We start from the raw sequence: 25448 nt of genomic DNA on the forward strand, positions 1-25448 counted from the left end.
TCCCAATGGGGTAGGAACGCCCCTGGCCAACACACCCACCTGCAGAGGAGCAGGCAGCCTCTAGAGCGAGAGAGACAGGGCAACTTTCCATTCCCAGCACACGCAGTCACGCTCTGGAGGCTGAGTGGCAGCTCCCCTCAGCCACCAACTCAAGGCCGGAATTCACATGCAAGACGGAAATGACCCCTTAGAAGAATTGAGCAGATCTCTGCCCCGTGAGCCCTCCTGGCCGTGCTTCTCTCTCCAACCCCAAGCCAGGGCACGTGGGAGGGAACAGTCCAAAGGACCAAGCATAGCCATGTGAGCCAGCAACTCCTGGGTACTAATTCCAGCCCTGCTACTGACTCCTGCAGCCTTGGGCAAGTCACTTGATCCCGGTCACTTGCCCCATCTGTAAAGTGAGCACAACAATCTTTGCCTACCTGACAACGGGGAGCTAGCAGCCTGAATGCGTTCCCAATTTTGGCTGGGAACGCCATGGCCAGTGGGAGCTGCAGAGCAGCCGATCGGGGCGGCGCCTGGGGGCGGTGCATGAAGCCACCCTGGCCGCCCCTCTGCCTAGGAACAGAAGGACATGCCGCCACTTCCTAGGAGTTGTACGGACTTCTGTCCCTGGGAAATGCTGGGACCACTCTGAGGTCAGCACCGCCCGAACCCCACACCTGTTTCCGTGCCCCAACCCCCTTCCTAGAGCCTGCACCCCACACCTCAACCCCCTGCATCAGCCCTGAGCCCCCTCCTGCACCCCAAACCCCTCATCCCTGGCCCCACCCCAGAGCCCACACCCCCAGCGGGAGCCTCACTCCCTCCCACACCCCAACCCCCCTGCCTCAGCCCAGAGCCCCCTCCCACACTCCAAACCCCTTGGCTCCACCCCCAGCCGAGCCCCCTCCTACACCCCAAACCCCTAATTTCTGGCCCCATCCTGGAGCCTGCACTCCCAGCCAGAGCCCTCACCCCTTCCTGCACCGCAACCCCCTGTCCCAGCCCAGTGAAAATGAGCAAGTGAGTGAGGGTGGGGGAGAGCGAGCAACAGAGGGAAGGGGGGATGGAGTGAGCAGGAGGGGGCCTTGGGGAAAGGGGTGGGGCAGGGGGTGGAGCAAGGGGTTGGGTTTTCTTCAATTAGAAAGTTGGCAGCCCTCGCACAGCGAGAGCACGCTGCACTGCCGTTATAGGAGTGAGATGGGCGAGATGGAGGGAGCTCTTATGTGCCCCCAAAATAATACTTGGGGGACAAACGTCTGGCTGAGAGTTCCCAAAAGTGACCCGTAGTTTTGGGGGGTCTCAGTCTTGGGAGCCCAACTCGAGACACCTCAAAGAGGCCCGATTCCCAGAGGGTGGGTGCGCAGCACGGTCTGAAAAATCAGCCCCCCTGCCCAGGTGTCTCAAGCTGGGCCCCCCCAAAATCATCAGCCACCCACACCAATCTCAAGCTTTCAGTGTCCAGGCTGACGTGGAGACCCCCAGTGTGGAATCCTCTCTGCGAGAAGCAGTGTGTGGTCACAACCGCAACGGCATCAGCACAGCTTCCCAGCTCAGGTCCCTCTTCGGGCAGCTGTCCACTGGGAGGAGGGGGAGGTGTCGAGACTCTTTTTCCTGGGACCAGAGCGGGTGGAGAGGAAGAGGCCGAAACAAGAGTCAGAGATGACAAGGAACCAGAGGAAAGAGACCAAAGATTATGATGAGGGGAGCGGCAAAAGCTTAGAGAGCAGAGATCCCTTCTAGGGCTCCCTAAACAGGGTCATTAATAGCTTCGGGATGGGCGCCTCCCAAGGACCCCTCAGGATGAATGGCTAGAATAGGAGCATCGTTAGATAGATGCCAAGTTTTCCCTCGAGTCTCGGGGTAGGGCCATTGACTGACACTGGTCAATTGGTTACTTGTTATTTTGTTAGCGAACCGCCCTTGATTAATCTTGATCTATGGATCCAAGGTGCGCACTTTAGAAATTGAAAGCAGCTTTGTTCATTTACTGCCCCCCCCCCCGCCCCGCCCTTAATTCACCTAATATAACACAATCCAGACACCAGCAGATGTCCCACAGCACAAAACCAGAGGGCTCCTGCCCAGGGAGCTCCCTTGGCAACCCCCAACAGCTAGATCAGCCCGTGTCCCACCAGCCACCTCTGCAGGAGAGCCCATGAACGTCCTTGGGGCTGACAGCATAGCAGCATGCATGGGGACAGTCGCCGGCACAAAGGGCGACTCCAGTGCCATGGAGCATTGTGTCAGTAACACCACTACAGGACCCGCTGTCCCACAGGCTCTAGAGAGCAGTGATGCACCTGCTAGACGCAAGCCGTTGCAGGGAGACTTCATTGGACACATTAGAAAGCTTAAAGGCTCAAAAGAAACTGGATTGATCTGGACTGAGCTGCAGCAGATGTTCCATACCCTTCGCCCAACCTTCTTAGGCCTAGTCGAAACACAGCACCAAACCAGTTTAACTAACAGGTCTGATTCTAAACTGGCACAAGCCCTTGTATGGACACCTATATTGCTTTAAATCTGGCTTCTAAACTAAATTGATCTCAAAGCTAAATTGCATAAGAGAGACAAGGAGGGGGAGGTAATATCTTTTATTGGACCAACTTCGGTTGGTGAGAGAGACAAGCTTTTGAGCTTACACAGAGCTCTTCTTTAGGACGGGGGTTTACTGACATAAGCAAAGAGCGTCCACAGAAAGGTTTGCAGCATGGGAATTAAAGAGGTCTTTGAACGGACGTGGCCCTCGGAAGTGTGTCCTGGGAGCTTAAATATCTACCCAGGGACTTTTGTTTATCAGGAATCACTAAAGACTCAGAGTCAGCCACATGTAGTCCAGTTTATCGGCCTGAGAAGGAAGAGACAGCCCTGCTGGGCTCAGACCCTGCAACACCAGCAAATTCCAAACCTGCTGCTTAGACCACTACACCATCCCCCAGGGCCAGGAATGGGTCTGTAAGGGTTGAGTCGCTGTGTTTGCGACTCAGCCTGGAACCTCCCTATCTTCACACACCCTACAGATGTGCGCATGGTGTTGCACATACCCCACACACCATCATCCATCCAATGTGGGGCAGGAATGCCCAACATAAACCCCCCAGCAGGGCTGGCCAGACCTTGGCTGACACCCATAGGAAGTTTGTGGAGACAGGCCACATAGGGTATGCATACACTGAAAAGAACGCCCACAGGAATGACTCTCCGAGAACAGGTCAATGGACTCAGGCTCATGCTGCAGGGCTAAAATAGCAGGGTAGATGTTCTGGCTCAGGCTGGAGCCCTGGCCCTGAGACCCTCCCCATCGCCAGGTTTCAGAGCCCAGGCTCCAACCGGAATGCTTACACCTACGCTGACCCTATGAGCCAAAGTGAGTCGACCCAGACTCCGACTCGCTGCCATGGGGTTTTGTTTTGTGGGGTTTTTTTTTGTTTTTTGGTAGCGTAGACATACCTACAGAGTCATCTCAGGGACTTCCATGCCAGCAACAGGAGCAAGGTCTAGTAATGACTCTGCGCCCTGCTATAGCCCCTCCCATTACAGCGGATACAGGTGTGATGCTGGCAGACCAGATCACGCTGGAGAGTATTCAGGTCAGTTCACTTGTGTATTAGTATAGATCCAAATGAGTCGAAATGTCAAAGTGTATTCAGATGTTTAAACTTCATGAAAGCTAGTGGAATGTTACTTACATTGTTTTCACTCATCTGTTTCTGTTATAATGTAATACATAATGTAAATGTTTGCTATACCCCTGTAACTAAATAACCCATCAAAGAAATCTTGGGAAATGCTAAGAAAGGACTTAAGAACTTTAATAGAAAATGCTAATTTCCAAGCAAGGGGCCATTATGTATGATGGTTGCAGGTGAAAAGACTAAATGCATTCCTCACTCACCGTCATCAAAGGAAAAGCCCAGGTGCGTAGAGATACTGTCAGCTTGCTTTGTGGGTGAAGAAACTCTAAATATGGATTCAGAGAAAGACCCTTTATCTCTGAGCTGCTTGGACTCTTACAGGGAAGGGTACCAGATGCAAAGTGGAGATCTCCAGAGACAATCTGGGAGATGTTTGGGAAACTGGCAGTTTATTACATCACTGCCACCATTTGGAATTACAAAGTGTGACTTACCTGTACATATATTTGACCTGCTTTAATCTCTCAATATCTCACCTCCTTTTCTTAGCTAATAAATCTTTAGTTAGTTTACTATAAAACTGGCTGTCAGCACTGTCTTTGGTGTAAGATCCAGAGTACCAACTGATCTGGGGTAAGTGACTAGTCTCTTGGGACTGGGAGCAACCTGATGTGATGCGATTTTTGGTTTAAATGACCATTATCACAAAATTCAGTTTGTCTGGGTGGCACAACAGATTGGAGAGTCTGAGGGGACTGTTTGTGACTCCATAGTATGACTGATATAGTGATCCAGGAGTTCCCATTTGTTATTGGCTTGGTGAAATCTAATTATAGAACATACCATCAGTTTGGGGTGACTGCCCCATTTCTGATTGCCTACCTCCCAGCAGACTCTCACGGTCGTGAGCCATTCCAGACAGTGTGATAACAGGCACCCACAAATCCTCACAACCCCCCTGTGGCGTGGGTATCACCTCTTTGTAAATGGGGAAACTGAGGCACAGAACTTAAATGACTTGCCCAAGGTCACACTGAGCCCATGACAAGACCTAGGAACAGGTCTCGTGACCCTCCTCTCCGATTTATGCACAGTCCCCACCCCAGACCCAAGTTGGAATTTCCCTAGAGGAAACGTATCCTGTTTGCACTAAAGCATTAGCCCATCTAAGAGCTGTCCCCAAGCTGTGACTCATCCTTTCTCCACACAAAGCTCCAGCTGGGATCCAATGCGATTTCTCCATAACAGGATTTCTTCACTGGACCAGCCCCACGTCTCCCCTCCCCCCAACACACACACAGGTACCAAAAAACCAAGAGGAACTACTGTAAAATCACCTGTGCTGGCAGAGAGGGCTCAGGGTTGGAGGAGGGGGGAGGAAGAGAGTTTAGGCTCAGAAGGAGGTTGTTTGCTTCACAGTCATACCCAGGATCCACTCTTCATATTTACAGCTCTTCCCACAACTGCAGAAAAAAAGTTTCCTAGTTAGGTGGCTACGGCCAGCGATGCAGAGGCACCAACAGCACTGTAAAGGAGGGATGCAATTCACGGCAAAAATTGGGGCAGACTCCACTGGAATAAAACCAGATGCCCTTGGACTTGAATCTGAAGGCCTCCAAATGTCTCAGCACCTCTGTTCTCTACTATATGGCCATGTGATCTAAGGGCTTGTCCCATGAAGGGGGCAAAGCGATCAGTAATGAGTCAAGGCTCGCAGCTGTTCCATGTCTCTTCCTACATTCCAGTAACCAGGCTGTGTGGTGTTTTCATGCCTTTAATTCCACCTCTTTGGACCCCAGGAGAGTCATTATTCCTCACTCACATGTACTGGTGGTGAGAAAGATGAGACACCATCCCTGCCCATCCTGGCTAATAGCCGTTGATGGACCTATCCCCCGTGAATTTATCTAGTTCTTTTTTGAACCCTGTTACAGTCTTGGCCTGCACAACATCCTCTGGCAAGGAGTTCCACAAGTTGATAGTGTGTTGTGTGTAAAAATACTTCCTTTTGCTCGTTTTAAACCTGCTGCCTATTAATTTCATGTGGTGACCCCTAATTCTTGTGTTATGAGAAGTAAAATAATACTTCCTTATTTACTATCTCCACACCTGTCATGATTTTATAGACCTCTATCATATCCCCCCTTAGTCGTCTCTTTTCCAAGGTGAAAAAGTCCAAGCCTCATTCATCTCTCCTCATACTCCATCCACAGGATCTGCTACCATTGATGACTGTGCTAAGGAAAGGTGGGCCCAGGTGAGTTGTGAAATAAACTCACTGCCAGCCCAGTCAGAAACCCACAGGACCACTCCTCTCACTCATGGCAACAAGTCATCAATGAGAAAACATAGAAAACCAAAGCCTCTATGAACAGACCATGAGCTTGCAACTGGTGTCTGACAGGTTCAGACATAGGTCATAAGGATTTCTGATGGGCCACCCGGTGGGCTGGAGATTTATGAGACGGATATATCACCCAGTGATTGAGACAGAATTTGCACAAGACATGCTATAAAATATAAAACTTATATTGTAACAGTCTTGTGAATTCACACAGAGCTTTTCACCTGAGGATCTCAAAGCACTTTGTAACACAGGGATGACCTTTCATAGATGGGGAAAACTGAGGCACAGAGAAGGGAAATGACTTGCCCAAGGTCACATGCATTGAACCATCAGCAAGAGAGGTTTAGATTAGAACCCAGTTCGCCTGATGCCTGCTCTAACCACTATACTCACTGTCTTTTCTATAACAGGGAAGTTCAAATTCCAGTGTCTCTTTAATCTCCCTTCCTATTAGTTAGCTTGAAAGATCACCTTTGTCTAGACACGGGCTGTGACAAAGCACCAAGGATGTTTGGTTACTTCTCTGCAGACCTACAGCCTGACTGGATGCACCCAACAGATGCTGTTTTTTCCCCCCCAGTGCTGAGCAAGGCCCGAAGATACATAATCCCCAAGTGCATCGGGTTCCAAATATCTCAGCTCCTGGGACCCACAGGTTCAGATTTGAATGGGGAGACTCCATCCTTGCTCCTCCCCAGATAGACATCCCCCAAGATCCAGGCTATTTGCATGAGGTTGGGTGGGTGAGACTGGGGAGGTGAGAGCTTTTAAACCAAGGTCCTCACCACGGCAAGGGCATTAGCGACCCAAAGGCCTTTTCACAGCAGGGTAGATTTGCCCTGGTTTCCTTGACCCAAATGTGGGCATGGTGGAAGAGCCACCCCAGCAGCAGGTGCCTGGGAGGCAGGGGTGTCGAGGAGAGGCACGATATACACCAGAACAGCTGATTATCCAAAACAGAAAGCGAGACCGCCCTCCCCCATGAGCACATGTGTGTTACACAGCCGTACACACCTGCAAACCGCAGGATGCTGTCTCTCACCCCATGCTCCCACCCCCACCTCACACACTCAAGGCAGGATGCATTTGCGGGGACTTCCTCACCCTGTGCAGGATGTGAAACCTGAACACCAGGGAGCAGCGTCGAAAACCACCTCCAGACCCAGAGGGAGGCAGACTTAGAGGAGCTGGGATCTCTACGGCCTTAGGACAACTGCTCCACATGACCTCAGCAGCGAGGACAATGGACCTGGCCACAGCGTGGAATGGCTCAGCCCAGTGCATGCTGGGTCTGGAGAACTGAATCCCCTTCAGCATCAACGTAGTGGGAGACCTGGGAGGCAAGGAACACCCAAGTCCCACCAGGAATCGGAGGTGAAGCTGGAGAATACTTGCCCCACTGGCGATGGAGGAACGAGTGTCCCTGCTCTTCTGGCAATGGGAGAGGCCAGTGGGGAAGCTGCCCAGCTCATCTGGCAGTAGTTTGCTATCAGGGATGGCTCCTTCCCAATCCGGAGTCAGGCCAGCCACTGAATAAGAGGTCTGAGCCCTGGATCCTGGAGGAGAAGATCAAATCCCAGGCTCAGCAGTGTCTGTGGGTGGGGAAGTGACAGACTGAAAGGAACTAGAGGTGAAATAAAGGGAGTGCCCAGCAGGGTTGGCACCATCATGGCTAGTACAAGGCGGGACCTGCTGCAGCTGATGTGTCTGATCACATCATAAGAACGGCCATAAAGGACAGACCAAAGGTCCATCAATCCCAGTATCCTGTCTTCCGACAGTGGCCAATGCCAGGTGCCCTAGAGGGAATGAACAGAACAGGTAATCATCCAGTGATCCATTCTCTGTGCCCACTCCCAGCCCTTGGCAAACAGAGGCTAGGGACACCATCCCTGCCCATCCTGGCTAATAGCCGTTGATGGACCTATCCCCCGTGAATTTATCTAGTTCTTTTTTGAACCCTGTTACAGTCTTGGCCTGCACAACATCCTCTGGCAAGGAGTTCCACAAGTTGATAGTGTGTTGTGTGTAAAAATACTTCCTTTTGCTCGTTTTAAACCTGCTGCCTATTAATTTCATGTGGTGACCCCTAATTCTTGTGTTATGAGAAGTAAATAATACTTCCTTATTTACTGTCTCCACACCTGTCATGATTTTATAGACCTCTATCATATTCCCCCTTAGTCGTCTCTTTTCCAAGGTGAAAAAGTCCCAGCCTCATTCATCTCTCCTCATATGGTTGCTCTTTTCCAATTCCAATATACCTTTTTAGAGACGGGGCGACCACATCCGCACGCAGTATTCAAGATGTGGGCATACCATGGACTTATATAGAAGCAATAGGATATTTCCTATTTTATTATCTATCCCTTTCTTAAGGATTCCCAACATTCTGTTCGCTTTTTTGACTGCTGCTGCACATTGTGGATAGTTCTCTGAAAACATCCATTCAATGACTCCAAGATCTCTTTCTTGAGTGGTAACAGCTAATTGAGACCATCATTTTGTATGTATAGTTGGGATTATGTTTTCCAATGTGCACTACTTTGCATTTAACAACATTGAATTTTGTCTGCCATCTTTGATGCCCAGTCACCCAGTTTTGTGAGATCCCTTTGTAGCTCTTCACAGTCTGCTTTGGATGTAACTATCTTGAATAGTTTTGTTATCATCTGCAAATTTTGCCACTTCACTGTTTACCCCTTTTCCAGATCATTTATGACTATGTTGAACAGCACTTGTCCAGACCCCTGAGGGACACCACTATTTACCTCTCTCCATTCTGAATACTGACCATTTATTCCTACCCTTTTATTTCCTATCTTTAAACCAGTTACTGATCCACGAGAGGACCTTCCCTCTTATCCCATGACATCTTATTTTGCTTAAGAGCCTTTGGTGAGGGACCTTGTCAATGGCTTTTTGAAAGTCTAAGTACATTCTATCCACTGGATCACCCTTGTCCACATGCTTGTTGACTCCCTCAAAGAATTCTAGTAGATTGGTGAGGCATGATTTCCCCTTTACAAAAGCCACGTTGACTCTTCCCCAAGAAATAGTGTTCATCTATGTATCTGATGAAGTTCTTTACTGTAGTTTCAACCAAATTGCCTGGTACTGAAGTTAGGCTTACCAGCCTGTAATTGCTGGGAATCTCTCTGGAGCCTTTTTTTTAAAAAATTGGCATCCCATTAGCTATCCTCTGGTCATTTTCACTGAAGAGCAGAGCCTGGGGTTCAGGCTCCCAGTTAACACCCCCTGGTCGCTGGAAGGGGAGGGGGACAGACAGGAGCAGAGAGGAGGCAGGAAAGGTTTGGGATGTGGTTTGAGGAGGAGGTTGCTGCCCAACAGAGGCATTAGAGATGGTGCCCGGTGCAGAGCAGCAAGGGAGGACCCTGGGGAAGAGGGACACGAGAACCAGGTTTCCTCACAGGCAGAGCTATGAAGGCCAAAGCGCAGGCTGTACTGGGGATAGCGAGCAGCAGGAGGGGCTCAGGGATGGCAGAGCCGGTGGCTGAGGGGGCCAGCTGGAAGGAGCAGCAGGTGGGGATGGGGAGACGGCACACAGATGGTTTGGGCCAGTGATGGGGACAGACACATACAATATGGCCAGAGCAGAAAAGAGCAGGGGGGCATTGGAGTAAGGAGGAGTGGACATGATGGGGGTGACTAAGGGAAGTGAAGGAGGAGGGGGATCAGCAGGGACTACCATGGGCTCAGCACTTGTGGTTTGGTGCCAGGATTCCTTTCCAAGGGAAGCTGCAGCAGCACTGAAAGGAGGGAGGGGACAGGCAGGTTCCAAGGAGACAAAGAGGTCACAGAATACTGGCTCATGGCGCAGGGTGGCAAAGCAGACGGGAAGGTTACAGGCTCCACAGAGGGAGGAGACCTCAGTCATTCAGCTCCCGGGATAGGACCCAATATTCACGTGCTCAGAGTGTACGGTCCACACAGGCCAAAGGTGAGGGATAGCTGCTGCAACTGGAGGGCTATGCACTCAGGAGAGGTTACACCCTAGGAGCAGCAATTAAAAGCATGATCAACTGAGCAGAGAGGGCATTACAGACAAGGGAGTGCTTAAGAGGCCGGATTCATATAGGGATGAGGGCTGATCTGGGGCAGAGATAAGGGGAGATGGAGGCCTGTGAAAAGGAATGGGGCCTAGTAAGACCACATGCAGTACAAAAGGAACAAAGGCAGGGCAGGGAGGTGATCCCAGGGAATGCGCTCCTGGAGGGAGTTAAGATTATGGGCTATTGAGGTATGGACGATTTTACTGGAATCGATTGTGTGAGTATACTACACGTGACATGGCTAATACAGGGCTCTGAAGAACTGCCTACAGAAAACAAATTAGCAACATACTGAACCTTTCTTTCCCTAAAATCTGACTAGACTAATTTAAACACATGTTAATGTCACATCTGCAAATCCTAGTCTAGACACTGCCTAGATTACCCTGGTAAAAAGGCCTAGGTTACAAATTAAATCATTCATTGCATCACAGAAGTCCCCAGTTCAGATCAGGGCCCCATTGTATGAGAGAGTCCCCACCCCAGAGAGTTTACAATCTAAACAGACAAGCCAAAGGAAGTATTATCCCCATTTTACAGATGGGTAGACTGAGGCACAGATACTAAGTGACTTGTCCCGGGTCACTCAGGGAATCTGAAATTAGAACTTGCATTTGCCAGTGCAGTCGTTAAACCCTCACACAACGCTTCCTTCTTCCACTGTTGATTTTCTACTAGTGCTCTACTTGGGACCAGACCAGTCGGTTTTATTCTCAGGTAGTCATGCACTCTATGGTATCTCTAGTCCAGCACTGTACAATTCCAGGCCAGCATTACCATCTCCATTTTACTGGTAGGTAAACTGAGGTGCAGGGAAGGGAAGTGACTCACACAGCAAGCTTTCAGCAGAACCCAGCTGGCAAGCACTTTGGTAAAGTATGAGGCACAGAGAGGCCAGCAGGAGTTACATGTGATCGGAGCAGATCTGATCAGGATTTGTACAGCGCCAGTAAACAGAGTCTCACCACTTCCAGGTGACCTTGCAGAAGGAAACCACACACTAAGAACGCTCCGGGTCAGTGACTGGGGGCGGGCATTGGCCCAGCAATGGTGGTACCAGGAAGGGACAATTTTAGCTAGGAAACAGCACTAGGTACCTTGATGCAAGGCCACACACAGAAGCAAAGCACAGCCGCCCCACAGCCCTGCATGACTTCTGTCTGAGACCGGGGATGGAGGGGGAAGAGAACAAGGCCATGAGTTGCTCCCCTGTTCCCAGAATTCAGGCGGGGCAGGGAGGAGGGGGAGGGGAGGAAGCCAGGCAGCCTTTTGCGGAAGCTGAGCGGTTGTTGTGCACAGAGCCCGGCCTGCAGGCAGGCGAGGGGAAGGCAAACATGCTGCAGGGCTGTGCAACAAGCAGCTGTTGCTGGGGTGGGGGTGGGGGTGGGGGGGCGGATTTTATGTTTGTTTAGCCTAATCCTCTGACCCATCGGCTGCTACACCTCCTGAACCTGGGACCGTTGTGCAATGCTGGCTGGGGGCCTGCACTGGGCTGCGGCACAGAGACGCAGCTGGGTGTGGTTAGCAGGTTACCACACCCCGCAGCAGCCCAGCCCTGCTAATCCCAGGCTGAGAGGGGAGGGCGGGAGCATGGGGCCCAGGCAGGTGCTCTCCTGGGGACGGTTTCTTTTGGCTCCAGAGCCACAGAAAATCTGCCCTTTTTTGGGGTCCCAAAAAGACAGCTGGGGAGGAGCTGGAGGGGAGAAAGCAGCCCGGGCTCACTGCTGACAGCTGGAGAGGGGGTGGGGAGGATGGTACAGTGGACACAGACCCAGGGCTGGCAGGATAAGCAGCAGCTCACATGGCGTCTGCCTGACAGACCCCAAAGCCTAACCTAGTGTGGCTGCAGAAGCAGAGAGGGGCGCTCACCCCCGGTGCAGGGCCTGGGGTTGAGTGGGAAGCAACAGAGGGGAAGCCCCCAGTTTATACCTATAAGAAGCAGGAGACTAAGCCCACTTGGCCCAATCGGATCAGAGCAGCTGCCCTCCCTCCCCCAGCCCCACTGACTCTGACCAGAGGAAGGGGCAGCCTCCAGCCCACCAGGTGTCAAATCCCTCCCTGAGCCGGCAGCATGTGCCCTGAAGCACAAGAGTTGGGAAGAGGCCAGGTTGAAGTGAGCGGAGCCCTAGTGAGAGGTCCTCAGTGAAGAGCCTAGGAGACCCTACATCATCATACAGCACGGCTGGCAGAGTACACATCCCCATGCAAGACCCAGCTCCTTGGCCCCATTGCCAAGACAGCCAGAAAGGGGTTAACCACGAAGCAGACACCTCTCCGCAGCAGACTGAGGGGAGGCCACCATATCCTTCCTCACGCCCCCAGCCACGGCAACTTGGTGGGCTCGGGCTGGCACGGCCTAGACTTGAATGACCCCTCTGTCCCTTTTCTAATCCCCTGGGTCTTTCGCTCCTGGATCAAACGACTCCAGAAACCCAGCTGAGGCCACTATGTTGGGCTGAGATCTCACACCAACATGGGTGGATTTTGGAGATGACCCGAACTGCAAGGCTGGGATCTAGGTCACGGTCACACACACACACACACACACACCCCTCTGTTCAAAGAGTCAGATCCTCTGAGAGCCTGGCCCCAATATTCCACCGAGGCAACGAAACCAGCTGGACTGGTACACCCAGGCCTGCCCAAGAGTGGCACTGGGACCTCTACTGCCCCCTGCTGCCCAGCAGGAAGCACCTCTTCACCCCATGCCAAAGCTCCTGCAGCACGAAGTGCTTTGTTTCAAAGGGGCAGGCACGGTGGCAAGAGCCAGAGCGCAGCCTCCCTGCTGGGGCTCCCCTTCGCCAAGGACATCTGCGAGCCCCACGGGGGCCTGCTGCAAGGTCTCAATGTCACACAGGCTGCATACGCCTATAAACGGCTCCGAAAGAGGCTGGCAAAGACCCTGGAGTAGTCCGTTGCTGACAGGCCCAGAGACAGTCAGGGGTGTGCAGCATAGGAATCATGTACACTTGGTACCGGGGACAGAGTTTGGCCTCCTTTCAGAAAGGCGTCACAGGGTTGGGACATTAATCATTGTTATTTACTCTTGTTGCAGACGCACCTAGAAACTCCCAGCTAAGATCAGGGCCCCATTGTGCAGAACACTGCATCTGCTTGCAGTGTATGAGACGTCCCCACCCCATAGAGCTTCAGTCCATACAGACAGGGCACGGGAGGAGAAACTGAGGCACAGAGAGGTGACGTTACTTGCCTAAAGTCACCCAGCAGGCAGAGCTGGGGTAAGAACCCATGTCTTCTGAATCTCCGCCATATCCCCTAGCCACTGGGCCACACCAGCTCTTGGTTCAGAGGAAAGTTTGCTTTGGAAAGTGAATCTTTTATACTGCTTCCTGCTTCTGACCAGGCTCCAAGAGCTGCTGTCTTGGGAGCAGAAGCATTTCCAAGCCCAGCCAAACACCAAGCAGCAGAAACTAACACTATGGGACCCTCTCGCCTACTGGGTTTGGAAGTTAGCAGGCCTGGTTCTGCCAAGTACTCGCTCTGCAGCCTGGGACAAGTTTCTTCCCCTCATTGTGCCTCAGTTTCCTCATCTGTAACATGGGAATAGTCATGTTTTGGAATGTGCTTTGCGATCCCAAAATGAAGGCAGGCAAAGTTCATGAACAGAGAAGTTCATGGAGTTTATTTATCCCCCTCAGGTTTGAATTGGGTTCAGTCTGGGTGTGAAGCGATGTGGCAGGAACATTTGGACTCCAACCAATCCACCCCACCTTCCCCCGTTCTGGAGCTAGGTGGCCTTTGCCCAGTGCCTCAGTACACAGGGCACAGGCACAGTCACGCCATCCAGTGCTGGACAGTTACCAAGTCCTGTGGGTTTCATTTGATGGCAGGAGGAAAAATACACCAGGCCAAACCTGGGGTTAATGCTCACCGCTCTGCAAAGCGCCCTCCCACGAGCATTCCCTTGTTTCCAGCTACTGCCGGGGAAGGGACCATTCTGCTAGGGAACATCCGCCTACGCCTCAGGTACAGACAAAGCAGAGGTTACCCAGTCGTCTTTGAAATGTGACAGCTTGTCCATGGCGACCGTCCTTCTGCTCAGCGAGGCCTTGCCAAGACTACGGTTTGGGAGGCGTTATAGGTGTTTACCTTTACATCGCCTTGTCTACACATGCTGGCTAACACCTTTCCAATCCTAGCCTAGACAAGGCCTAAGGGCAAGTCTTTACCGCACATGTAACCCAGCTGATCCACAGCCAAGTTAGCCCAGCAATGGTGCGAGCCCCTCCAGAGCAAAGGCCCACCCACGTCCCATGGCCTCCCTGTTCCTGCACTCACCCACGTGAGTCTTGGGGCATGGACCATGGTGCTCTGTGCTGAGACACTCCAGGATTCTTTCCCAGGCAATTGTTGGAGACTTTGTCCATCCTCCGGGGAGGACTGTACCAGCACCCAAGTGATTTTTGCCTGTCTCCTTACTGCAAAGAGGGCAGGGTCCGGCCCAAGTTAAACTGGACCCAGGTTCTATCCCCCAGCTAGATCAGCAAACCGGGGCTTAAAGCATCGCCACACCCACGTCAAAGGTTTTCTACGTGGACTGTAGTGGAGGGAGAGGGTTTGACCTAAAATCCAGGTTAAGTAGGATAATGAAGTATCAGAGGGGTAGCCGTGTTTGCCGCTTTTACAGATCCAAACTAAGAGTCCTACACGGACGCATCTGAAGAAGTGGGTATTCACCCACGAAAGCTTATGCTCCAGTACGTCTGTTAGTCTACAAGGTGACACAGGACTCTTTGCCGCTTTTATGGTAATGAAGACATCCCTAAGAAACCAAGCAGCACCTGTGCTGAAGCTTAAGCTCAACCTAATTTCTTTCTGGAGTGCCAGTCTATTGGAGAGTGGGAATGGTGGGCAGAGACCAACTGTCCTGCAGAGCGATGTCCTACAGCCACAGCTCAGAGACAGAGCCTCGACTAGAGCTGGGTCAGGATTTGCCACAGAACACGGACAAAGAAATGGGAAAGTTTTCATTTCGTTCAGGGGATTTGCCAACAAATCAAAATGTTCACAACACGTCTAAGTTTCCCTTTCCATTTGGGGCCTGTCCTCCCCTCCCCCGCAGAGGAAAACCCCCCATGCTGCTAAGAATGAATGAGAGGGCAATTCAGCAGTATTGAAGCCACTCTGCTCTCCAGGACCCCAAGAACTTCTTCTCATATCTAAGGAGACAGAATATCTCCAGCAGGACCTGCCAGCTCCTCATCTGATTTGCCTTCAAATGGTTACACCTCTCTAACCTGAGCATTCTGCATTACAGTGTTGGTAAAACTTAGACTGAGTTCTTCGGGGGAAAGGGACTGTCTTTTGTTCCATATCCATGACTGGGGCTCCTAGGCACTACAGAAAACCAAAAATAATAATATTAGTCTAGTAAACCCAACCAATATCAGTGCCTCATTGTGCTAGGTGCTGTACAAACCTAGCAACAGGCAGTCCCTGCCTCAAAGAGCTGACAATCCCAATACTCAGACACTACAGTGATGAACGCAGCACAAAAGCCTATACAGAACAGAATCTAAAAGACGACAAGACAGAACGGGAGAAAGGGATACAACCACAAGCAGAAGACGGGGACCAGAGGCACGACGAGATTAAGTGATTTACCCAAGATCACACCAGAGCTATGTATTTATATATCAGTCTGTCTCCAAAACAGATTTTTAAAAAGGAGGCACCATTTCGGGGTGACATAGCAAAAAAGCACATGCAACCACTGCTGGGTTGCACCGAACTAATGGCCAGGACCCTGGTCCTGCAGACAAGACTGATGCACAGGGACTGGGGAGTTCAAATATATTTGCCTCAATTTAAAATAAAATGGGAGCATGCGCCAGCTAGGAATGGCTGGAAGGAGCAGGGAATCCCCGAGAACGAGACAGGGCAGCACAGAGAGAAAACCCAGTCGCAGAGCCCCATTCTCCTTTGGTGATCTCTGGCAAAGCCAAGGTGCTCCCTTCGCTCCAGCCCCAGTCAGCACGCACTGGGCCCTACGGACGCACACTGGTACGTCTCAACAAGAGCCCTTTTGTTGAGGGGCTGAGGCTAATTCCATTCAGCTCCCTTTAAAAAAGAAAAAAAAGACCCGGAGCAAGCAGGGCAGCAGGCTTAGAGCAGAGATCGGATTTCCCAGGACGGCATGTTCTATGTCACCCTGCATGCCAGCAAGGGATCCCGAGGTTGTGAACTCCAGCCCACACCGACAAGGACACACTGTGGGGAGCCGGAGAGCAGTGTCCGAGGTGGGCTGCTCCAGCCGGTGAAGGGCAATGCTGCAAAGAGAATCGAGGCTCATGTGGGGAGCCTAGGGGGACCAAACAGCAAATGTGAAGAATCAGGACAGGGGGTGGGGGGGGGGGGGGGTAATAGGAGCCTATATAAGAAAAGACCCAAAAATCGGGACATCTGGTCACCCTAGGGGAGCCCGATGGGAGGAAAGGGCCAACAAGCTTAAAAGAAACAGCTGGAAATCCCTAGGTCTCCCATGGAGGCTGCACTGGCGAAGACCAGCCGTCTTTGGTCAAGGACTGTCAGGTAGAACATAGCATCACATGGGTCAGACACAAGCTTCCTGTTTGTTCACTTTGGCCATGGCCTGGGACCCATGCCAGATTACCTCCTCCAGGAGGAGGCAGTTTGGATTTGGCCTGCACCGGGGAGTTTTGCACCTGTTTTAAACCTGCATAAGCCACACCAGAGCAAGACCTATATATCACCAATGCAGTGTTTTCACTAAGGGTTTGACCTGCAGCAGTTACATTGGTGCAAAAATCCATAGCACAGGCAAGCTTTAAATGACCCAAGCTTAAGGCATGGCATGTAGAGACTCCCAGGAGCCACAGGTTCTAGACCAGGGGTGGCAAACTACGGCCCGCGGGCTGGATCCAGCCCGTCAGGGCTTTGGATCTGGCCCGCAGGATTGCCCCCCATGGTGCCGCAGGCCCCGTGCCGCTCTCAGAAGCGGCCAGCACCACGTCCCTGCAGCTCCCGGGGGGAAGGGGAGGGCAGAGGGCTCTGTGCATTGCCCTTGCCTCCAGGCACCGCCCCCCCGCAGCTCCCATTGGCCGGGAACGGGGAACCGCGGCCAATGGGAGCCTTGTGCCGCCTCCCCGGGGCCACGCAGGGTCGTGGTTCTGGGCGCTTCCCGGAGCGGCACGGCATGGGGCCAGTGCAGGCATACAGGGAGCCTGCCCTGGCCCCGGTGCGTGCCGCTGCCACCCTGGAGCCGCTTTAGGTAAGAGGCGCCAGGCCGGAGCCCGAACCCCTCCTGCATCCCACCCCTCAACTCCCTGCCCTAAGCCCCCTGCCACACCTGTCCTGCACCCCAACCTCCTGCCCTGAACTCCCTCCTGCAGTCTGCACCCCTTCCTTGAGTCCCCTCATATACCCTGCACCCCTCCTCTGCCCCAATCCCCTGCCCTGAGCCCATTCCTGCACACCACACCCTCTCCCACACCCCACACTCCCTCCCGCACCCCAACCCCCTGCATACAATTTCCCCACCCAGATGTGGCCCTCGGCCCAAATAGTTTGCCCACCCCATTCTAGTCCCAAGCAGCGGCTGCACTACAGCGAGGTACAAAGCAATTCTTGGACATAACGAGCGTGACATTCTTTAGGAAGACGTGGCAACGTTTCTGGTGCCATGGTACGTAGCAGGTATAGCTTGACATCCACAGATTGCAAAGGAGCCATGCAGAGAAGGAGTTAAAAAAAAATGCAAGCTCAGGATCTCAGTTCCTAAAGCCTACAGAGGCTGGGCGTGTCCCAGAAGGCATACCTCAGAGGAAGAATTATAGTCCAGATGTTGTAGCAAATATCAGCTCCAGTTCATGCAGCCACAGATCCAGATGGCTAGGAGGTACCTGCCTTGGGAGGAGTAGCCAGAAGCTCAGCAAAGGTTCTCATCCCAGCTTCCCTCTCCTGCCTACATGAGGCTAGGCAAGACTGCGTCTAGCCATCTAATTCTTAAACAAGTAGTTCAGCCTTGAGAGTGGTCCCATTTGGGATGATCGCCTTAATTTAAATCCATTCACGCCAATGACAACTTCCACGTGCATTTACACGAGCCAGGAACGAATCCATGGGTATGGGGCTTGGGCACAGGATTTATCTGCTGCAAGCATGTGCCAGATAAAGCATGTCCCCAGCCCCTGGCAGCACAGATTGAGAGGGAGCACTGCTTGTTGGAACGTGTAGTCTCCAGAGTTTGCAATGCTACTGATGAGACCTGGGAAAATTGGGCTTATGCCCTTGTTTTGCGTCTTTAGAACGGAGAAGGGTAGATATTAGACATTCAGGTCTTGTCTATCCCAGGAAGCCTCTGTGATGGAGAAACACAAAAACAGTCCCATCACAAGAGTCCACAACGTGAAAGTTGAGCAACAGAGAGGAAGAGACTGAGCAATGTTGAAATCTCAGGATTTTTGGTTGTTGGTTTCTTTTTACTACCTGTTTAACTCCAATGCCTAACACACGTGTGGAAGAAAAGATTCAGCTCCTCTGAACTCAAACTAGTCATCGCCAAGCCAACTATTCCCCTCCCCCGCCATGAGTCCTCCAGAAAAGCTAGGAGAACCTAGATTTGACAGCCTCAATATTCCAAACATTTTTAAATATTAGAATATACATACCTGTCACAATTCAGAGCAACTACATCTGTGCCCCCCCTTCATGATCCCTTGAGGGCACCCACTCTAGGTTCCTGGCCCCCCAGGCATCACCTCTCTTAGGCAGAGAAGTATGTCTCTCCCCTCCGGACTGGAGTTTTTCCAGGTTGCACAGTTCCCTGCCTACACTGTGTTATTCCCAGCAAGCCAAACTGCCTAATCAGGCCAGCGTCCGCACTTTGCTTTCTCTGCAGAGGCTATGAACAGTGTAATTGCCCTCGGTTATGTGTTACTATACAGCTCTTTCTAACTGAGCACGTTTATTCTTAAGGTGAAAGCATTACAGAGATAATATATTAAAAACAGTAAAAGAATCTACATTCATGTTAACTCTAACATGGGTCCTTCAAACCCCACCAAGGAGTTTGCCCTGCGGTTACAAGTTCAGAATGGTTTTAGCTCAGAACTAGCACTCCCATGAATCTTTCCTTCATACAGCTTTGGCCTTCGATCTTCAGATTCCAGGGCCAGGTAATCAACAGGCAGTGGACCCCTCCTCAGGAATTAGCTTCAAAAGATGTGAAAATTCACATTCGCTTCTCCTCCCACTAGAGATTCCCAGGCAAACCACTTGACACTGTCCAAAAGTCCATTCTTGTCTGGCCCATAGCTCAGTATAGTCCTTTGATGTTCGTAACGCTTCCCAGGGCTCACATCCCATCTGCCCCCTCAAGAGGTTACATACAATTCCAGCCCACATTCATACATCAACTCTGTATTTAATATACTGGACTTCACAGATACTTTAATTTAATTCAGTACGGTTTTTCAAGGACATTTCGCTCTCTGTCACAGTACCTTTTAGGACTTCTTCAGAGAGAGAGAGAGATTAAAAAAGGGCACCCAATCTATCTTTGAAGAAAACCTCTGAAAAACCCAGGGAGCTGGAATTGGCTCTATTTCTATTAACTGAGAGGCTTTCCTTGGGTTTCTGTCACTGGGGGAAATGACTGGGCAGCCCTGCTAAATGAGGCCCCATTACTTGTATCTGAGCAGCACCCAACTGCCCCCCAATCCACTGTACAGACACAGTGAGAGACAGTTTTGCCCCAAAAGCACAGAGAGGGAAGGTGACTTGCCCAAGGCCACACCGCAGGTCAGTGGCAGATTTGGTAATAGAACCCAGGTCAAGTTCTAGTCCACTACCCCAACCACTAGACCATACTATCTCCCAAATGAGCCCTTTCACAGATAGGAACATTGTCAAGGTAAATAAAACCGGGCACTCATTTTAAAGCTAACCTAGCTCCACAAAACACTAAATTAAAAGCCTCAGTTCCACCCTGTTTGCCAATGGCATTCCGGGAATTAGAATCAAATTCCTATGGAGGGTATTTCATTAAGCAAGCCACATCCTCTTGCAACCACGCTTCATAACGCTTAGAAGTCAGAGAGCTAGACTCTGAGTCTCTGCAGCTGACAGTGAAAACTAATAAATGTATCTTTAGAGAGTGGGATTCAGAATGCAGGAGGCCAGTACCCACCAACCAGACTGGGAGACACATGTCCACTCCAGCATAGCAGCTGGAAGGATGCTTGACAGTCATATTGGGGGAAACAGACAGTGTAAAACATGGAAGGATTAGAGTAGAAAAAGAATGGATAAGACACCTGACCAGATTGGCATGACCAAGGAAAGGAGGAGGGTTAAACCAACGGAGGTTACAGGAGACTGTGCCACTGGGAAATGTCCAGGCAGATAACATGACTGGAGAGCAGTTCATCTGTAACCATCCTAGCACAGCTCCACTGACAGTAGCAACTGTGGGAACACTAGTATAGACCAGCCACCTCCTTGCTACCAGCACAGCACCTATCGCTGTCTAGAGCAGATTCGTCAAGGATTGGAGAGAACCAGGGCAGTGACAACCTCACATGAGTGTGAAAGGCAAGTAACTGAGGGGAGGGGATCAGCAGAGGTTTTACAACCTTGGCTTTTGTTGACTCCCGTTAAACTTCTATGCCCAATTAACATTCTAGAGAAAAAGTATTTGTGAAGATTAAACATCCCCAGTCTGTTCAACGAAGGTAGAATAAAACTCCTCTCTGAGATCTCCCAACAAGTCCTCCAGCAAACCCAGGGAAGCCAGCCTTAATTTTCCTGATATCCGTACAGGTAAAAATAAAATGAACGGGATTTAAAAGGCATACAGCTTGCTGACCTTCTTCCATCAAAAAAGCTGCAAAAAAAAACCCAAACAAAAAAAAAACCACAACAACAAAAAGGCATGAGCGCAATATTTTATTTTTGTCATAATCATTTACAAGTCACCTTTTAATTAACCAAACAAATACAGAGCTATACACCAAGAGCCAACTAGGCACAGAAATGTACCTGTTCCAGTCAAACCAGGGAATCTGGGTCACTGAAACTGGGCCTCTGGTAACATCCATCTAAACCCTAGTAGCAAGTCCCTCATTCAGATCCCAGGATGCTACAGTGGATTGTCTTCAGAGATGTATATGTGAATTACAAAGGGTGGGATGACAGGTGTGACTGGGCTTGGGCGACTGGTGCAAACAGAACACACATCCATAGTGATCACAAAAAGACGCCATCAAGTATCCGATATACTAGCAAGCAGGTCAGCACTCCGGATTCCAGTTTTATGCTCTCCGGTGATTAAGACTACTCTGTATATATTTTTCTTTGGTTCCTGTTTACACTAGTTCCACCTGTCCCTAACTGGGAGCTGAAGCACTGTGGACCAAAAGGACAGCAGAAGTCTGAGACTCTGTGCAACCTAAAGCAAAATCACAATCTCTCTGCCTGCACTTACTTATACAGCTGTGGTGAAGCACCCAGACAAAAACAGTACCAAAAGGTGATCCTCAGCACCCCCTGCAGTGTTACCATCCACAGGGACCTGAGGCACATGGAGACTGACTTGCCCAAGGTCACACAGAGAGTCAGTGGCAGAGCTGGGAATGGACCCGAGATCTCCTGAATCCGAGCGCAGGGCTCTACTCCTCTGTGAAATGGAGATAATGATATTTGCTCTCCTTTCTACAATGCTTTGTGATACAGATTGCTCTGTAAATGCCTCCAGCTTCTCTGCTGAAATGGTGCTTTAGGAACTCTGCAATGCGAGATTCATCAGGGAATCACTACAGGAGATCCTTACACTTCTAAAATCACGGGCTGAGAAAATAACTCTACTGTCCAGGAGCAGAAGTTCGTGAGATCGTAAAGGCTGCATCAGGAGTTTAGACTTCTCTTTCAACACACTGTCAGAACTAGGATGGAACACCAATGATCATCTTCAGATGCAAGGGTCGAGAACAGGCACCATGCTCTTCTTCTGAGGTAGAAGGCTTCCCACCTCTGATCCCATTCAAATCTTCTGTGTACAAACTCCCTCTCCCCACCCAGGTGATGGAAGAATTCCAAGAAGTTAACCCTAAAACTAAAGTTTCAGCACTGTCTATAATGTGCTTACACAACAACACACTAATTAAATTAAGTTGCCCAATCAGCCCCCTGGCAAGAAGGTAACAATTATCCCTATTTTATGGATAGAGCAACTGTGGTACAGAGAGGATATGTGACTTGCTCCCAGCTCTCAGTCCAGCCACTGGACCACACTTCTAGTTAAGAAGGTCTGAATTCACATGGACCCCAGCTGTAGAACTATACAACATTGCAAGTACTGGCACACACATGGCTGTATGAGTCTCCAGTTTTCTGAATTTCAGGGTGTGGAACAAAGACTGTAAATCAAGGCTTCCAAAAGTGACAAGTGATTTTGGGTGCCCAGCTGGAAGGGGACTGATTTTCAGAGGGCAGGTGGCTCAGCATTTTCCAAGAGTCTCAAGTTGGTGACCCAAAAACCACTGGTCACTTTTGAAAATCTGGACCTAAGCTATTCAGAACATGGACCAGGCACTGATTGGCAGCATGAAAACATAATATGTTCTCTACTAATATGTCTCAGTAGTTTTCCCACCAGTGTTTAGCCAAGAGAGACATGCCTAGAGTCCACATTTATTCATACATGCATGTCATTTTTTTCCTTCATTTTTCAGCTGAGGTCCTTTAAACGGCTATCCCCAGGCCTCAATTCAGATGATGCAGACAGCCAGCTCTCTGAAAGATATACCATTGAGATGCACCTGTTCCATATGCACCACTCTCCCTCACCTGAGCTTGGCTCCAGCTCCAAAGCCAGGGCACCTGGCTTTGCCAGCATCTCTGCCACACTCTGCAAGGACCCAGCCTGAAAGCTAACTCATGCAATAGCCATCTACACCAAGAGGGCAAGTGGCAACTACCCTGTGCCCCTGAAATTCTGTGCCCAGACATCCTAGCCAGATTGACTCACGCCAGGCCACTTGCCCAGATCAATAAGAGACACACGCACACGCTTTACTGCATTGCACTCCAAAAGCAAACAATTGTCAGACACATAGGTGTCTAGCAGTCACTGCTACACGCTCAGGAAGCTGTTAAACCACGCGACGCACGGTTAATCTGTCTCCTAAATCTGCAGCTCAAACGATGGGAGGGCAGGGAACGTGGCAGGGGCACCCCCCCACACACACACACACTGAACCCCAGATCACCCTGGGGGCAGAGGGAGACTCTACCGTGCAGGGCAGGCCCAGCAATGTCACTGACTGCAAGGAAAGATCTCACTCGGCACCAAGGGAGCTTCCACTCCTTCTGCCCTGCTTCTGGAATGACTTTCCAACCAGCGCAACCTACTTCTCCCTCCTTCCCTCCCAAGCGGTGCACTGCCCCTTTAAGAGGCCAGGCAAGATGGAGCCCTTGCCTTGTCCACTGCATTAAAAAAAAAAATCCCCAAACCTGACCCCCTTCACAGCGCCCCGATCCGCAGCGCGGGGCAGCAGAGGCTCCCGTGCCCTGGCTGGGTGTGCACAGCCCTCCCCCGCCCCCCAGGGGACACTGAGGCTTGCAAGCAGGCCCCACTCCCGCTGATCTGCAAGAAAGAGGCTGTTTCTTAAGGTGGATCCTCCCCCTCCACCCTGTGACCACATGGGGGCAGGGGGGGGGGACCACAGACAAAATGAAAGGGACTTACTTTCTCTTTCTGCTCCTCGGAGTGCATCTCCTCCTGCTCCCCCTGGGCTCGCTCACGGGGGGGGGGGGTCCTCCCTCTGCCTCCCCCTGGGCTCGGGCAGGCACGGGGCGAGCTCTGGGTGCTTAGCTGTGCTGGAGGGAGGGGAGGGTGGAGTCGGTGGGTGGAGGAGGCTCTGGGCTTCTTAGAAAGGCTCTGCTCCCACCCAGCCTTCCTCCTCTTCCCCCTCTCCTCTTCCTCGCCTTGGGTTTGCTGATGGCAGGGGCGGGGGTGGGGGGTAATGTTGTGTTTTCCCCCCTCTCTCTCTTTTCGTTTTCACCAGCTGCCTGTCCCTGACCCCACCCAGCGGCTCCACCCCATCCACTGCTACATGCCCTGTCAATCACCAGCCCCTTTAAAGCTGCAATGCACAACTTGGGCTCCCTCCTGGGCTCATTTGGCCGCCCCCACGGCCAGTGCCCAGCGCTGTCCGCATAGGCTGCAGGACCCTTCCGAGGAGGGTAGAAGGAGCCCCCCCCTTCCCCTGATCGCCTCTGTAGGGGGTGATTCCTTGGGGTGGGGGAGCTGCATGGATGGAGCTGCTACTCCCTGCCTGACTCCACCTACCTCCTGTGCATAAGACGGACTGAGCGGCTCGGCGACACCCTAGCAGCTAGTTCTCCTTGCTCGGCCCCTTTCAGTTTCATCGGGCTGGAGAACGCCGCTCCCACTGAATTTGGGGGGGGGTGGGTGTGTCCCCAAGGCTACACCCTCCTCCTGCCCCCACACCCATTTCTGAGTCCAGAGACTTTCCACCGCTGAGCCTAGATCAGGACAATGAACTCTGCTCCCACGCCCTTTGGGGAACAGGGTGTCCAAGGAGGGGCGTCTCCCCCAACCCCCCGAGATCTGGGTCGTTAGAGCTCACTTTTCGAGGGGGGAGGGGGCATGTGCAATGGAGCAAAGCCCGGGCTGGGTGTGGGAGGAGCAGGAAGCTGGTCGGTGCCCAGCTCAGGGGTGGTGTCTGCAAACTCCAGGGAGGGGCCGTTGTTTTCCAGCCCTTTAGCTCCATCTGCTTCTCCTGCGCTCGAACAGCCCGGCTGCTCGCTCACACCTTGCTAGCCTGGGAGCTGCTCTCTGCAGAGAGGCTGGATGGCAGCGGTTCCCCAGGGCTCCCCCCAGCCCAGTGGGTTGGTGCGGCATGGCCCATGCAACCTCCTGCCCTCAGGCTAGCTAAATAAATTGCCTAGATCAGATGGGTTTTTTATGTCCGTCCCCTCCCGCCCCCATGTAAACATTGCTTTGCCTCCCCTGAGTGCACTTGTGCCCTTATAGATGCTACTGTTCTTGACCAAGCTAGGCATATATGGTTTTTTATGAGTCTTTCTGCTGGAGCAGCCAGTTCAACTTAGACATCCCTGGCAGACAATTCACCTGCCATCAGATCCGCAGAGGAATAATAAGGACAGTTGCTCCAAGCACCTCGATCTATCTCCCATATGAAGGACAGAGGGAATTAATGCCCTGTGGGCTAAAAGCTGGGTTTCTAGTTAAAGAGGCATGAAGACTAAGGCTTCTCCTGCAGCTCTTTGATTTCCATGGTAGCCCCTTTCAACAGAGGGCACTTTACAGGTGTTCCAGAAGGGGTGTCTCTTTCACCTGCCTCTGGGGTGCAACTGTGGTGGCTCTTTGAAAGCAAGCTC

General features: G+C 51.5%; 1 protein-coding gene across 4 annotated transcripts in view; it reads right to left on the reverse strand.

Annotated features, from left to right (window-relative positions):
• Positions 1-24473, reverse strand: part of KLF8 (KLF transcription factor 8) — an 88651-nt gene extending 64178 nt beyond the window's left edge. For 2 of the 4 annotated variants that reach the window (XM_073360693.1, XM_073360692.1), the window contains exons 1-2: positions 23770-24315; positions 4958-5083 (exon numbers count right to left, since the gene is read on the reverse strand). Coding sequence is in view for 2 of the 4 variants with exons in the window: in XM_073360691.1 (XP_073216792.1) it covers positions 23770-23796 (27 nt within the window). In the remaining 2 variants the exon portion in view is untranslated. Of the gene's footprint in view, positions 1-4957; positions 5084-23769; positions 24316-24372 lie in introns of those variants that run through there. The other 2 variants (XM_073360691.1, XM_073360690.1) reach the window with 2 other exon arrangements.
• Between the last annotated feature and the right edge of the window lie 975 nt (positions 24474-25448).

This window comes from Lepidochelys kempii, chromosome 9 (assembly GCF_965140265.1).
Source record: "Lepidochelys kempii isolate rLepKem1 chromosome 9, rLepKem1.hap2, whole genome shotgun sequence".
NCBI classification, from domain to species: domain Eukaryota; kingdom Metazoa; phylum Chordata; order Testudines; family Cheloniidae; genus Lepidochelys; species Lepidochelys kempii.